We start from the raw sequence: 17,327 nt of genomic DNA on the forward strand, positions 1-17,327 counted from the left end.
TTCAACAAGTCAGACGCGAAGGATATCCTACAGACACCCGACAAGGCCCAAATCCCCGTCATTCGCATGAGAAAGAGACGGAGATATCGTGGACGTAGGTTGGGGTGCCTTGTAAGGATCCGACGGCGAGCGAGTAAACTGCCTCTTCCATCAATCCTATTAGCCAATGTCCAATCATTTGAGAATAAATTGGATGACCTAAGATTACGGTTATCCTACCAACGGGACATTAAACACTGTAATATCTTATGTTTCACCGAGTCGTGGCTGAACGACGACATGGACAACATACAGCTAGCGGGCTATACGCTACATCGGCAGGATAGAACGGCTGACTCCGGTAAGACAAGGGGTGGCGGTCTGTGTATATTTGTAAACAACAGCTGGTGCACAAAATCAAATACTAAGGAAGTCTCAAGGTTTTGCTCGCCTGAGGTAGAGTATCTTATGATAAGCTGTAGACCACACTATTTACCAAGAGAGTTTTCATTTATATTTTTCATAGCTGTCTATTTACCACCACAAACCAATGCTGGAATTAAGATTGCACTGAATGAGCTGTATAAGGCCATTAGTGAATAGGAAAACGCTCATCCAGAGGCAGCGCTCCTAGTTGCCGGGGACTTTAATGCAGGGAAACTTACATCCGTTCTACCTAATTTCTACCAGCATGTTAAGTGTGCAACCAGAGGAAAAAAAAAATCTAGACCATCTTTACTCCACACACAGAGACACATACAAAGCTCTCCCTCCATTTGGCAAATCTGACCATAACTCTATCCTCCTGATTCCTGCTTATAAGCAAAAACTAAAGCAGGAAGCACCAGTGACTCGGTTAATAAAAAAGTGGTCAGATGACGCAGATGCTAAGCTACAGGACTGTTTTGCTAGCACAGACTGGAACATGTTCCGGGATTCTTCAGATAGCATTGAGGAGTACACCACATCAGTCACTGGCTTCATCAATAAGTGCATCGATGATGTCGTCCCCACAGTGACCGTACGTACATACCCCAACCAGAAACCATGGATTACAGGAAACATCCGCACTGAGCTAAAGGGTAGAGCTGCCGCTTTCAAGGAGCGGGACTCTAACCCGGACGCTTATAAGAAATCCCGCTATGCCCTCCGACGAACCATCAAACAGGCAAAGAGTCAATACAGGACTAAGATTGAATCGTACTACACCGGCTCTGACGCTCGTCGGATGTGGCAGGGCTTGAAAACTATTACAGACTACAAAGGGAAGCACAGCTGCGAGCTGCCCAGTGACACAAGACTTCCAGACGAGCTAAACCACTTCTATGCTCGTTTCGAGACAAGCAACACTGAAGCATGCATGAGAGCACCAGCTGTTCCGGATGACTATGTGATCACGCTCTCCGTAGCCGATGTGAGTAAGACTTTTAAGCAGGTCAACATTCACAAGGCCGCAGGGCCAGACGGATTACCAGGACGTGTACTCCGAGCATGTGCTGACCAACTGGCAAGTGTCTTCACTGACATTTTCAACATGTCCCTGACTGAGTCTGTAATACCAACATGTTTCAAGCAGACCACCATAGTCCCCGTGCCCAAGGACACTAAGATAACCTGCCTAAATGACTACCGACCCGTAGCACTAACGTCTGTAGCCATGAAGTGCTTTGAAAGGCTGGTCATGGCTCACATCAACAGCATTATCCCAGAAATCCTAGACCCACTCCAATTTGCATACCGCCCCAACAGATCCACAGATGATGCAATCTCTATTGCACTCCACACTGCCCTTTCCCACCTGGCCAAGAGGAACACCTACGTGAGAATGCTATTCATTGACTACAGCTCAGCATTCAACACCATACTGCCCTCAAAGCTCATCACTAAGCTAAGGATCCTGGGACTAAACACCTCCCTCTGCAACTGGATCCTGGACTTCCTGATGGGCCGCCCCCAGGTGGTAAGGGTAGGTAACAACACATCTGCCACACTGATCCTCAACACGGGGGCCCCTCAGGGGTGCGTGCTCAATCCCCTCCTGTACTCTCTGTTCACCCATGACTGCATGGCCAGGCACGACTCCAACACCATCATTAAGTTTGCAGACGACACAACAGTGGTAGGCCTGATCACCGACAACGATGAGACTGCCTATAGGGAGGAGGTCAGAGACCTGGCCTTATGGTGCCAGGATAACAACCTCTCCCTCAACGTGACCAAGACAAAGGAGATGATTGTGGACTACAGAAAAAAAAAGAGGACTGAGCACGCCCCCATTCTCATCGACGGGGCTGTACTGGAACAGGTTGAGAGCTTCAAGTTCCTTGGTGTCCACCTCACCAAAGAACTATCATGGTCCAAACACACCAAGACAGTCGTGAAGAGGGCACGACAAAGCCTATTCCCCCTCAGGAGACTGAAAAGATTTGGCATGGGTCCTCAGATCCTCAGAAAATTCTACAGCTGCACCATCAAGAGTATCCTGACTGGTTGCATCACCACCTGGTATGGCAACTGCTCGGCCTCCGACCGCAAGGCACTACAGAGGGTAGTGCGTACGGCCCAGTACATCACTGGGGCCAAGCTTCCTGCCATCCAGGACCTCTATACCAGGCAGTGTCAGAGGACGGCCCTCAAAATTGTCAAAGACTCCAGCCACCCTAGTCATAGACTGTTCTCTCTGCTACCGCACGGCAAGCGGTACCGGAGTGCCAAGTCTAGGTCCAAAAGACTTCTCAACAGCTTCTACCCCCAAGCCATAAGACTCCTGAACAGCTTATCATGGCTACTTGGACTATTTGCACTGCCCCCCCACCCCATCTTTTTACACTGCTGCTACTCTGTTAATTATTTATGCATAGTCACTTTAACTCTACCCACATGTACATATTACTTAAACTACCTCAACTAGCCGGTGCCCCCGCACATTGACTCTGCACCTGTACCCCCCTGTATATATAGCCTCCCTACTGTTATTTTATTTTACTTCTGCTCTTTTTTTCTCAACACTTTTTTGTTGTCGTTTTATTTTACTTTTTTATAAAAAAATTAATGCACTGTTGGTTAAGGGCTGTAAGTAAGCATTTCACTGTAATGTCTGCACCTGTTGTATTCGGCGCATGTGGCCAATACAATTTGATTTGATTTGATTTGATTGGGACAGTGTTGTAGTAGTTACCTGTGTGAGGGTCGTAGTGTCCCCCATCGTTCACCAACACCTTGTTGAAGCGGATGATGCCCACCTCCCCAGGGAAGGGCAGGAGGTTGAGACCAGCCGAGAAGGACACCCGCTCACCTGACACACAGGGTTAAAGTTTAACCCAAAGTGTCTTCAGACAGTATTCACATCCCTTTACTTTTTAAATGTTGTTGTGTTACAGCCTGAATTTAAAATTGATTACATTGAAAATGTTTGTCACTGACCTACACACAATACCCCATCTCAAAGTGGAATTATGTTTTTTGAAATGTTTACAAATTAAATAAAAATGAAAAGCTAAAATGTCTTGAGTCAATTAGTATTCAACCCCTTTGTTATGGCAAGCCTAAATAAGTTACATAATAAGTTGCATGGACTCACTCTGTGTGCAATAATAGTGAATGACTACGTCATCTCTGTATCCCACACACACAATTATTTGTAAGGTCCCTCAGTCGAGCAGTGAATTTCAAACACAGATTCAACCACAAAGACCAGGGAGGTTTTCCAATGCCTCACAAAGAATGGCACCGATTGGTAGATGGGTAAAAAAAAAAAAACATTGAATATCCCTTTGAGCATGGTGAAGTTATTAATTATACTGTGTATCAATACACCCAGTCACTACAAAGATACAGGCGTCCTTCCTAACTCAGTTGCCGGAGAGGAAGGAAACCGCTCAGGGATTTCAACATGAGGCCAATGGTGACTTTAAAACAGTTACAGAGTTTAATGGCTATGATGATAGAAGAAAAGTGAGGATGGATCAACAATATTGTAGTTATTCCACAATACTAACCTAATTGACAGAGTGAAAAGAAGGGAGCCTGTACAGAATACAAATATTCCAAAACATGCATCCTGTTTGCAACAAGGCACTAAAGTAATACTGAAAAAAATGTGTTATTTTGTCCTGAATACGAAGTGTTATGTTTGCGCAAATCCAATTCAACGAATTACTGAGTACCAACTCTCCATATTTTTAAGCATAATGGTGGCTGCATGATATCATGCTTGTAATTGTTAAGGACTGGGGAGTTTTTCAGGATAAAAAATAAACTGAGCTAAGCACAGGCAAAATCCTAGAGGAAAACCTGGTTCAGTCTGCTTTCCAAAAGACACTGGGAGATGAATTCACCTTTCAGGAGGACAATAACCTAAAACACAAGGCCAAATCTACACTGGAGTTGCTTACCAAGAAGACAGTGAATATTCCTGAGTGGCCGAGTTACAGTTTTGACTTACATCTGCTTGAAAAGCTATGGCAAGACCTGAAAATGGTTGTCTAGCAATGATTAACAACCGATATGACAGAGCTTGAAGAATTTTGAAAATAATAAATGGGAAAATGTTGCACAATCCAGATGTGGAAAGCTCCTAGAGACTTACCCAGTAAGACTCACAGCTGTAATCGCTGCCAAAGGTGATTGATTATAACATGTATTGACTCAGGGGTGTGAATACTTATTTAATCAATATACATTATTTTTTTTTCATGATTTTTTACAAATGTTTGAATTTTTCTTCCACTTTGACATTAGAGTATTTTTTGTAGATCGTTGACAAAAAAAAAAAGACTATTAAATCCATTTGAATCCCACTTTGTAACAACAAAATGTGGAAAAAGTCAAGGGGTGTGAATACTTTCTAAAGGCACTGTAAGTCACATTGACACAGCTTGTCCCCAAATTTGGGACACACATTCTCACTGTCATTTAAAAATATAAATAATTTAAAAAAAAAAAAGTGGTTATTAGGACAACTTTTGTCCTTAACTGACTGGAATACTATGGCTTTAATCTTAACAAGAGACTGCTAACTATATTGCCTGTTAAAGTTAAATACGGCTTGTGCAATGACGGTCTCAGGGGAATGTGGGCAACTGTTGAAAGAGGTTCATTTTCAGGAGACTCACAATTTTATATTCATAGTAAATGAAATCAAATGAGTCAAAATATCACTTACCAGAAATCACTGGTATATTAGGCTTTAAAGACCCTGTAGAGGGTGGGGAAGCTATAAAATAATCAAGATACATTTCATGAGGTTTTGAAAGAATGTAATTCATCTTGCAAACATACCTACTTGCGCGTGTGTATGTAGGGGTGCACATGCATGTGTATTCTGTACGTGTTCTTAGCCCCTCTCCCAGCTACCCCTATATCTCACCTGGTGCTCCAGCGAAGCCCTTGAGGGAGGTCATGCTGCCGTCGGCCCCCTTGGGCGGTTTGGAAGAGATCATGATTCCGGGGGCTCCTGCCTCCCAGGTCTCCATCATATGTGGTGGTAGGGCCCCATCTGGTATTGGCCCAACGGGCAGGACAGGGCTCTGAGGGACAGGCTTAGTCTCAGTGGGATTACCAGACACCACACCACCATGAACACCTGAAAATAGGGGGTAATGACAAGCCAGGGGGTAAAGAGAAAGAAAGGATGAAGGATAAAACCCTGGACCAACTGTGGAGAGGTCAACACGTGTTAACAAACCAGCTGGTGCCGTGATGACTCCTGACACTGACAGACAGTAAGACTCTCCCAGTCTCACTTCCCCCTATGTCAGCATTAAGTTAAGGCCCAAAAACCACAATGAAGAAAATGTGTCTGGTCAAAAGAGAAGCATCAGAGAGAATTCCTTTCAGACAGCAAGGTCAAGCTGGCATTGCTCTGTGCTTCACGAGTGAAAGCTTTCACTTTCCTACCCAGTCAACCTCCCAGTAAATCCAACCTCCCAGTAAAAGCTGGTTTGTGGGAACTCACATTAGTATGCAGGGGGCCCTAAGCAAGATTTGGTTAGGGGGCGGGGACCCCACCCACCTCGCGGGCAAAACATTTGTGGCCATCCTCTCTTGGCGGCAGTCGGGCCATTTTTTGTTGTTGTTGCAGAAAGGCCTTCTTGAACATGTGAACTTTCATGTGCCTTAATTACAAACTTGTATGGGATCCGTAAATATGAATATAAATGTTAAGTTATGAGCCTTGTTTAGCCAAGGAGAAAGCACTGAGCTACAGTGCCTTCGGAACGTTTTCAACCCCCTTCACTTTTTCCACATTTTGTTTCGTTACAAAGTGGGATTAAAATGGATTTCATTGTCATTTTTTAGCAACGATCTACACAAAATATTACTTTCAAGTCTTGCCATAAATTGTCAAGCCAAAACATTCAATGTCGTCTTGGTAAGCAACTCCATCCAAAACCTAATTAATAACAATGCTCAAAGGGTTATTCAGTGTCTGCTTTTTTATTTTTACTACCTATCGGTGCCCTTAATTGCGAGGCATTGGAAAACCTCCCTGGTCTTTGTGGTTGAATATGTGCTTGATAGTCACTACTTGACTGAGGGACTTTAAAGATAATTGTACAGTATGTGTGGGGTAAGGGGTGGAGCAGTCATTCAAAAATCATGTTAACCACTATTATTCCATGCAATTTATGTGATTTGTTCAGCAAATGTTTTACTCCTGAACTTATTTAGACTTGCCATAACAAAAGGGGTTGAATACTTATTGACTCCAGATGTTTCAGCTTTTCATTTTTAATTAATTTGTATTATTACGGGATATTGTATGTAGATTAGTGAAACAAAAATCGCAATTTAAACCATTTTAAATTCAGGCTGTAAGACAAAATGTGTAGAAAGTCAAGGGGATTGAATACTTTCAACCCCATTAAAGACAGGATAATGGATGGGTTGACCATGCTGATGGTTAGCCATGCGTTTACATGTTAATTCTTAAAGCGATGCGTGGCGCTAAGGCTTAAGAGGGTGTGAACTATGCTGAATGGGTGTAAACAAAGATGATTAAAATTTCACTTAAATATCACTTACATTTTACATAAGCCCCCATAGAGAAATCTGGTCACATATCTGAGTGAGAGTTTTCTAACTAAATGAATAGGTGCATCCTGGAGGTCAGGGCCCCTGGGCACATGCCTGGTCAGTAGTTAATCATGATTACTACTAAGTTTTAGATAGCTGGCTAGACTAACTTACCTAGCAAAACAAAAACAAATGTTTTTTGGTCGTAGTCTGCCAGTATGTCATCGTAATGGCTTGTGAGTTTTTTCTTATTGGCCCATTTCCTGTGTACTTTTTAGCTACAGTACATCTTCTCTTACACATTTTTGGGGAATTCCACTCTCTACCCTGAGTATTTTAAAGCTTTATTAGACGAGCATGAAACAGATGGGGAGGTAAATAGGTGAGTGATGCAGGAGGAAAGGAGTAAAAGAGGATTAAACCCCGGTCTCCAGTGGGGAGGCATTATGTTCTGTACTAGTGTTACCCACTCAACCACGGCTCTGCACTCTTTTACACCTTATTACTGTACTTTCTCTAGTCATTTTACATGAAAGTACAGTTATTGTATAGAATGTTTTTCAATACGCCTGAGAGATTCTAATTGTCATTAGCGTCTAAACAGTGAGTAAGTCGCTCTGGATAAGAGCGTCTGCTAAATGACGTAAATGTAAATGTAATTACCTCTCCCTGTCATCAGTGACCTAAACACATTTACATTTACGTCATTTAGCAGACGCTCTTATCCAGAGCGACTTACAAACACCACACCGCAGACACAGCCACTGTGACAGGAGTAAACTGTTGGTGCATTCCTGACAGCCAGAGCTGAGATGACTAAAACAAACTGCACACGAGTTTATCAGCAAATCATTAACCCTCTCAACATTGTTCCGGGGTGAAGTTTCCCCTAGGTACAGATCTAGGATCAGCTTCCCCTCCCCCAATCCTAACCTGAACCATTAGTGGGGAATATGCAAAAGAAACCTAAGATCAGTGTATCCAGGCAGGGGCAACTTCACCCTACTCCTCATTATTCTCCTGAGCAGTCAATGAGATAACAGGCATTTAGGGATTAGGCTGTACATGAAAGGCATACCTGAATACCAAGTCACCAGGCAGCCTATCCCCCACCTCAGGCAACAGAGATCAGTCACTATAAAAGCCAGGACAACATGGTCTGGCTATTAAAACGTTTATCTAGGATCAACTTCCCCTCCCCCAATCCCAACCTTAACCATTAGTGGGGGAAAATGCTAAACATTTTACATATGGGTGGTCCTGGGAATTGAACCCACCACCCTGGCGCTACAAGCTAGAAAGGACCACGGACTCACAGCCAGCCACTCCCTCCACCAGTCTGAGGATATGTCAGAATCCCTGTGGTAACCCATGATCCATACCATATCAGTTTAGTCTACTTTCAGCGGAAAAATAGATAATTGAATATCTTCATCTTAAGAAATAATAGAAGAAAATAAATGTGTATATGTATTTTTTTTTTTTTTACTCGGTCGGGGTCTCAACTTACTGTTGAGAGTTAGAATAGCAGAATACACAAGGTGCAATTTCGAAATTTGGTTGTGCATCAGCAGTTTCTCTCAGCAGTCACTGATAGTCGGTCAATTAGCCCATGTCAGCTAACAATTGTTAGATTGCCAAATTAGCTGGCCGCTAAACTACAGTGAGGGAAAAAAGTATTTGATCCCCTGCTGATTTTTTACGTTTGTCACTGACAAAGAAATGATCAGTCTATAATTTTAATGGTAGGTTTATTTGAACAGTGAGAGACAGAATAACAACAACAAAATCCAGAAAAACGCATGTCAAAAATGTTATAAATCGATTTGCATTTTAATAAGGGAAATAAGTATTTGACCCCTCTGCAAAACATGACTTAGTACTTGGTGGCAAAACCCTTGTTGGCAATCACAGAGGTCAGACGTTTCTTGTAGTTGGCCACCAGGTTTGCACATATTTCAGGAGGGAGTTTGTCCCACTCCTCTTTGCAGATCATTAAGGTTGAGGCTGACGTTTGGCAACTCGAACCTTCAGCTCCCTCCACAGATTTTCTATGGGATTAAGGTCTGGAGACTGGCTAGGCCACTCCAGAACCTTAATGTGCTTCTTCTTGAGCCACTCCTTTGTTGCCTTGGCCGTGTGTTTTGGGTCATTGTCATGCTGGAATACCCATCCACGACCCATTTTCAATGCCCTGGCTGAGGGAAGGAGGTTCTCACCCAAGATTTGACAGTACATGGCCCCGTCCATCGTCCCTTTGATGCTGTGAAGTTGTCCTGTCCCCTTAGCAGAAAAACACCCCCTTAGCATAATGTTTCCACCTCCATGTTTGACGGTGGGGATGGTGTTCTTGGGGTCATAGGCAGCATTCCTCCTCCTCCAAACACGGCGAGTTGAGTTGATGCCAAAGAGCTCGATTTTGGTCTCATCTGACCACAACACTTTCACTCAGTTCTCCTCTAAATCATTCAGATGTTCATTGGCAAACTTCAGACGGGCCTGTATATGTGCTTTCTTGAGCAGGGGGACCTTTCGGGCGCTCCAGGATTTCAGTCCTTCACGGCGTAGTGTGTTACTAATTGTTTTCTTGGTGACTATGGTCCCAGCTGCCTTGAGATAATTGACAAGATCCTCCCGTGTAGTTCTGGGCTGATTCCTCACCGTTCTTATGATCATTGCAACTCCACAAGGTGAGATCTTGCATGGAGCCCCAGGCCGAGGGAGATTTACAGTTATTTTGTGTTTCTTCCATTTGCGAATAATCGCACCAACTGTTGTCACCTTCTCACCAAGCTGCTTGGCAATGGTCTTGTAGCCCATTCCAGCCTTGTGTAGGTCTACAATCTTGTCCCTGACATCCTTGGAGAGCTCTTTGGTCTTGGCCATGGTGGAGAGTTTGGAATCTGATTGATTGATTGCTTCTGTGGACAGGTGTCTTTTATACAGGTAACAAACTGAGATTAGGAGCACTCCCTTTAAGAGTGTAAAAAACACACCTGGGAGCTAGAAATCTTTCTGATTGAGAGGGGGTCAAATACTTATTTCCCTAATTAAAACGCAAATCAATTTATAACATTTTTGACATGCGATTTTCTGGATTTTGTTGTTGTTATTCTTGTTTCTAGATGGTGGGGCTAGATGGTGGTTTTAGCAAGAGACTAAAGTGACATGTTTTACTGCAGTGGGAGCTCAGTGATTTACTGTGCTGTGCATCGTCAGGTCCTAGCATGTCTCTGGACTATCTGGTCCAGCTCCTGTGATGACACAGAGAAGCAGTCCCAAATGGCACCAGTTTCTTATTATAGCGTAATACCTTTGACCAAAGCACATAGGAACCTGGTCAAAAGTAGTGCACTAAAGGGAATAGGGTGCCATTTGGGAGACACTCCTGCTGTCCTGCCAGGGTTATCACGCTTGACCAGTGTGTGTGTCTGTCACCCTACAACCTGCCTCATCTCTCAGAGGGTCATTGACCTGACAATATGGCCACTGAGGCAGCGGAAGAGGCAGAAAAGCATACTAGCTTCTCTCTGTACTGCCCATAACTGAACTCTTAAGTGCGGTGTTGTCTGCAATGGACTTTCAGCAATAAAGAGTTAACAAGGGTGAATATATTGCATGTGTGGTTCTGACAGGCACACATGGGCATGCACGCACATAATAATAATAATAATAATAATATTATAATATGCCATTTAGCAGACGCTTTTATCCAAAGCGACTTAGTCATGTGTGCATAATTTTTTTTAAACGTATGGGTGGTCCCAGGGATCGAACCCACTTCCCTGGCATTACAAGCGCCATGCTCTACCAATTGAGCTACAGAGGACCACGTACACACAAGGCTAATCTCTGGGGTGTGATTGGTAGGCTCAGGGGACACCACATTAGCTGCTTGGTTGTGACTAATGGTTTGGGAAATTGCCCTAATTAAACTACGCTTTTGATTAACCGAACAAAACGTCTTTCTCCCGAGCACGGGTGGATAGTTTGGCCCTGTATAATGTGTGTTTCACTTGCAATAGGGGTGATTCCATGCCAGCGTAGCCTGAAAATATTTGTGGTATCTCAGATTGTTTTGCCAATTCTCACATCAAAACTTAATTGGGAGGAATTATGTTTGACATGCTTTTTATATTTGTATCACAAATAATTTTAGAATATCATGATGAAAGTGGCCATTTTAGGCCCTTTTTAGACCAATATATGCCTCCTGTAAGACCCTATGATCTGTGAACCGTACATGATACAGACAACATCTTGGTGACATTATACTCCTTATAGTGTGCTCTAAGATATGGAGTGTCTACATTCTGAAATAAAAGTTCTCACATTCATTTATTCAACATAAAAAACTATTAGTATCTTAAAAGTACCCTTTTTGACTTAGCTTATTTTCAGAAATATTGTTGGAAAAATACTCTTCAAAACACATGGTCTCTCTGATACTTTTAATAATATGTATATAGAAATTGACATAACTCATTAACCAATCACAGCCCTCCTTTAGGATTGCACATTCAGCAACTCACCAGCAGAGGGAGTTCCCTTTGAATCCATTTTCTCATTCAGTGTATTGGTGGTGCTCATAAAATGTAATCAGAACTTCAGAATTAGTAGAGAGCCCACTCTGGAAATGTGACATACTTGTAGAGTATATAGTTCCAAACAGTATGTCTTAAAATTAACAAAATCAAAAGGGTATACTTAGAGCACACTATAAGGAGTACAATTACAACAAGATGTTGTCTGTATCATGTACGGTTCACAGATAATAGTGCCTAAACTGCCCCTTTCATCATTTTCAAAAAAATTGTTTGTTATACAAATGTAAAAAGCATGTCAAACATCCTTCCTCCCAGTGAAGTTTTTATGTGAGAAATGCTAGAATAATCTGACACCAAAATAATTGTCTAGCTACACTGGCGTGGAATTTCCCGATAGAGCGCCAGACCAGTGAACACAAACGTAAATACCCCAGACAAATCTGTTAGCAGTTTCAAGTCAAGCTAAATCTGGCACTTGTCAAGCCGGGACTGTCTGTCAGTGAGCAGCCAAACATCATGCCATTTTAGGAAAATCAAGTTGTCTAAACCATTGAGGAAAGTTGATGGTCCCAATTCATGTACCCCCATTCAGCTCTTACTCAGTATCTGAGCTTAGGAGGAAGGGTGTGTATGACGTCATGGCAGTACATGTGGCTCAAGGGACAGCCTTGACTGCTCACTGTGGATGCGTCCCAAATGGCACCCTATTCCTTATGTAGTGCCCTACTTTTGACCAGTGTCCATAGGGCTCCCCATAAGGCTCTGGTCAAAAGTAGTGCACTATATAGTACCAGTCAAAAGTTTGGACACACCTACTCACTCATTCAAGGGTTTTTCTTAATTTTATATTTGTGATTCTTCAAATAGCCACCCTTTGCCTTGATGACAGTTTTGCACACACTTGGCATTCTCTCAACCAGCTTCATGAGGTAGCATTTCAATTAACAGGTGTGCCTTCTTAAAACGTAATTTGTGGAATTTCTTTCCTTCTTAATGCGTTTGAGCCAATCAGTTGTGTTGTGACAAGGTGGGGGGGGTATACAGAAGATAGCCCTATTTGGTAAATGACCAAGTCCATATTATGGCAAGAACAGCTCAAATAAGCAAAGAGAAACGACAGTCCATCATTACTTTAAGACAAAGGTCAGTCAATACAGAACATTTCAAGAACTTTGAAAGTTTCTTCAAGTGCAGTCGCAAAAACCATCAAGCGCTATGATGAAACTGGCTCTCATGAGGACCATCACAGGAATGGAAGACCCAGAGTTACCTCTGCTGCAGAGGATAAGTTCATTAGAGTTACCAGCCTCAGAAATTGCAGCCCAAATAAATGCTTCACAGAGTTCAAGTAACAGACACATCAACATCAACTGTTCAGAGGGGACTGTGTGAATCAGGCCTTCATGGTCGAATTGCTGCAAAGAAACCACTACTAAAGGACACCAATACGAAGAAGAGACCTGCTTGGGCCAAGAAACACGCGCAATGGACATCAGACCGGTGGAAATTTGTCCTTTAGTCTGGAGTCCAGATTGGAGATTTTTGGTTCCAACCGCGGTTTCTTTGTGAGATGCGGTGTGGGTGAACGGATGATCTCTGCATGTTGATTTCCAACCGTAAAGCATGGAGGAGGAGGTGTTATCAGCATTCTGCAGCGATACGCCATCCCATCTGGTTTGGGCTTTGTGGGACTATCATTTGTTTTTCAACAGGACACCTCCAGACTGTGTAAGGGCTATTTTACCAATAAGGAGAGTGATGTAGTGCTGCATCAGATGACCTGGCCTCCACAATCCCCCGATCTCAACCCAATTGCGATGGTTTGGGATGAGTCGGACCAAAAAATGAAGGAAAAGCAGCCAACAAGGCTCAGCATATGTGGGAACTCCTTCAAGACTGTTGGAAAAGCATTCCAGGTGAAGCTGGTTGAGAGAATACCAAGAATGTGCAAAGCTGTCATCAAGGCAAAGAGTGGCTATTTGAAGAATCACAAATATAAAATATTTTGATTTGTTTAACACTTTTTTGGTTACTACATGATTCCATATGTTATTTCATAGTTTTGATGTCTTCACTATTATTCTACAATGTAGAAAATTGTAAAAAAATAAAAGTAAAACCCTTGAATGAGTAGGTGTGTCCAAACTTTTGACTGGTAGTGTATATAGAGGCTAAGGTTCCATTTGGGATGCAGGCTGTTTATTTAGAGAGAGGAGAGAGACAGGGCCAGCCACTGTGTTAAACATATTCAACAAAACCAGAGCAAGAGGAGGCAGGGAGATATGGAGAAAGAAAAGTAAGGATGGAGGGTGTGATGTCATATCAACCCAGTAGCGCCTGATCTGAACCTGGGCCACTCTGCTCTCGAATAACAAACCTTCTGATTGGTTCCTATAAGTGGACAATTGATAAGCCAGTGACAGACGTCCCTATAAATGGACAGCACTTTCCACTTCCTGATAAGTAGCGATAGTCAGCTTTTGAAGCTAAAGACCAGTCCAGGACAAAAGAGGAGCAGTGAGCCAAGTATGAGCCAAAGACATCCCAATGTGACCCATGGAAAAACAGCATCCAGTAAGGAACATATGACAAGCAAACTGCCCTCTGAGGGCAAACATCCAAACATTCAGCTGACAGAATAATGATTTTAAATATAAGTTATTACAATAATAACAAATGAAGGGCGGGGTACTGACACTTCATTTCTCAGTCTCCATGTGCATGCTTCGCACGCGGGGGGAAACAATGACTCCGATTCAAAGTCTCTCCTTCTGGCTTCACAGCCAGGATCAGGCCCCTTCCCCATGGGACTCCCAGACCAGAGCATGCAGAGCTGCTCCGTAAACCAGTGAGTCATACGGAGCTGGATTCAGAAGAAGAGGCGCAACGCTCATAAATGTTATGGAGTGTGCTTCCTTATTCCCTGCTGTGGGACTCAGTTGAGTCCGGTTGAGTCGCCTGGGCACCATCATCTATAACTGAGCCCATGTTTACACTACTTATCTGCAGTGACCAAAGATATGGGGGTTCTGAACTCACAGATGACCATGGAACAGCAAGGCTAGTCTTAACAAAAACATAGTTAGTACAGAGTAGAGGTCTTCACAGTTCCAAAAAGTTGGACCCGGACAGACCCGAGGGCAATCAGACCAGACCTGATTGGACCAGTGACAAAAAAAGTGTGTTTATCAGCCAAGTTGCTCTTCTGGTTAACGAATAGATCTTTATATGTTGGGTAAACCTTCTATAAGTCAATAAATTCACCTTATTAGCATAAAATAAATATGCTATAGGCTATGCAGAGCCGTGGTCACATAGACCCGATGACAATCAAACAGGACCCGACCCGGACCCGAGGGATAAATTAGAATTTCGAGCCTGGGTTGGGTATATCGGGATAACTGGACCCGTGAAGACCTCTACTACAGAGATAAGGAGCACGCCCACACACACGGTAATAATCCCTTAAAGCCGAAGCATTGCTCAACACAAACAGAGTCTATTTAAAATGACCACGTGTGTTCAAATCAGTGATGCCTCTGAGTCAAAACCCAGGAAGATTGAAATCCAGCTTCCCCTGTTTCCGTTAGTTCTCACAAAGAAGCTAGCTAGGTTTCCATTGTCAGGGCCGTGTAGAAATGGTGTGGTGTGGAATCAGGTGCAGAAGCAGATTGATAGTCCAAATATCTTTACTGGAAAGTGCGAGGCAATAATCCAAAAACAGCCAGAGGCAAAACGCACACAGGCGTAAAATACAAGCGCGCATACACAGGCGCGCAAAACTCTTCTCGACCGAGAAGTAAGCAAAACAGAGAGGCGTACCAAACACAGGTACGAAAATGACACCTAACACGAAACAATTACACACACAACACTACACTAACAACAAGGAAACTAAATAGGGTGCTTAATAGACATAACACAAGACAGGTGTGGCTAACAGACAAAACTAGTCAAACAGAAAACAAAGAGCGGTGGCAGCTAGTACTCCGGAGACGACGACCGGCGAAACCTGCCCGAACAAGGAGGAGGAGCTGCCTCGGCCGAAACCGTGACAGTACCCCCCCCTTGACGCGCGGCTCCAGCCGTGCGCCGACTCCGGCCTCGGGGACGCCCAGGAGGGCGCGGCGCCGGGCGCGTAGGATGACCACGATGGAATTCGGTCATCAGGGACGGATCCAGAATATCCCTCCTCGGCACCCAGCACCGCTCCTCCGGACCGTACCCCTCCCACTCCACGAGATATTGGAGACCCCCCATCCAGGATGGTCCGAACAGTGTACGCCGGAGCCCCCTCGATCTCCAACGGGGGCGGAGGAGTCTCCTCTATCTCGAAGTCCTGGAGTGGACCAGCTACCACCGGCCTGAGGAGAGACACATGGAATGAGGGGTTAATATTCTTGTAATCAATAGGTAGTTCTAACCTGTAACACACCTCATTCAATCTCCTCAGGACTTTAAAAGGCCCCACAAACCGCCGACCCAGCTTCCGGCAGGGCAGGCGGAGGGGTAGGTTTCTGGTTGAGAGCCAGACTCGATCTCCAGGTGCGTACACTGGCCCCTCACTGCGGCGTAGGTCGGCGCTCGTCTTTGTCGACGTATGGCACGCTGCAGATGGACATGAGCAGCGTTCCACGTCTCCTCCGAGCGCCCTACCCACTCATCCACAGCGGGGCCTCGATCTGGCTCTCATGCCACGGTGCCAGAACCGGCTGATACCCTAAGACACACTGAAAAGGGGTTAGTCTAGTGGAGGAGTGGCGGAGAGAGTTCTGTGCCATCTCGGCCCAGGGCACATATCTCGCCCACTCCTCCGGCCGGTCCTGACAATATGACCTCAGAAACCTACCCACATCCTGGTTGACTCTTTCGACCTGCCCATTGCTCTCCGGGTGGTAACCCGAGGTAAGGCTCACCGAGACCCCCAAACGTTCCATAAATGCTCTCCAGACTCTGGAGGTAAACTGGGGGCCCCGATCAGACACTATATCCTCGGGTACCCCGTAATGCCGGAAGACGTGAGTAAATAGAGCCTCATCGGTCTGTAGGGCAGTAGGAAGACCCGGCATGGGAAGGAGACGACAGGCCTTAGAGAACCGATCCACAACGACCAGGATGGTGGTATTCCCCTGAGAGGAGGGAAGATCGGTAACAAAATCCACCGATAGATGAGACCAGGGTCGCTGTGGAACGGGCAGGGGCTGTAATTTACCCCTGGGCAAATGTCTGGGTGCCTTACACTGGGCACATATTGAGCAGGAGGAGACATAAACCCTCACATCCCTGGCTAATGTTGGCCACCAGTACTTCATACTAAGGCAGTGCACCGTCCGGCCAATACCCGGATGTCCAGAGGAGGGCGACGTGTGAGCCCAATAAATCAACCGATCCCGGACCTCGAGCGGGACGTACGTCCGACCCACCGGACACTGTGGAGGACTAGGGTCGGGTACATGCACGCCCGCTCGATCTCCGCATCGACCTCCCACACCACCGGTGCCACCAGACACGACTCCGGTAGTATGGGAATGGACTCCACGCACCTCTCCTCCGCGTCATACCGGCGGGACAGAGCATCTGCCTTCCCGTTCTGGGACCCAGGGATGTAAGTGATCTTAAACACAAACCGGGCGAGAAACATAGTCCATCGAGCCTGGCGAGGATTTAGTCTCCTAGCGGCCCGAATATATTCCAGGTTACGGTGATCGGTCAGAATAAGGAAAGGGTGCTGAGCCCCCTCAAGCCAATGCCTCCACACCTTTAGGGCCTGGACTACGGCTAACA

General features: G+C 44.7%; 1 protein-coding gene across 1 annotated transcript in view; it reads right to left on the reverse strand.

Annotated features, from left to right (window-relative positions):
• Positions 1–17,327, reverse strand: part of LOC121569885 (EMILIN-2-like) — a 31,193-nt gene that overhangs the window by 1,379 nt on the left and 12,487 nt on the right. Inside the window, exons 5-7 of the mRNA XM_041881175.2 lie at positions 5,348–5,563; positions 5,144–5,194; positions 3,158–3,274 (exon numbers count right to left, since the gene is read on the reverse strand). Coding sequence (XP_041737109.2) covers positions 3,158–3,274; positions 5,144–5,194; positions 5,348–5,563 — 384 coding nt within the window. The remainder of the gene's footprint in view (positions 1–3,157; positions 3,275–5,143; positions 5,195–5,347; positions 5,564–17,327) is intronic.

Source organism: Coregonus clupeaformis, chromosome 7, assembly GCF_020615455.1.
Source record: "Coregonus clupeaformis isolate EN_2021a chromosome 7, ASM2061545v1, whole genome shotgun sequence".
NCBI classification, from domain to species: domain Eukaryota; kingdom Metazoa; phylum Chordata; class Actinopteri; order Salmoniformes; family Salmonidae; genus Coregonus; species Coregonus clupeaformis.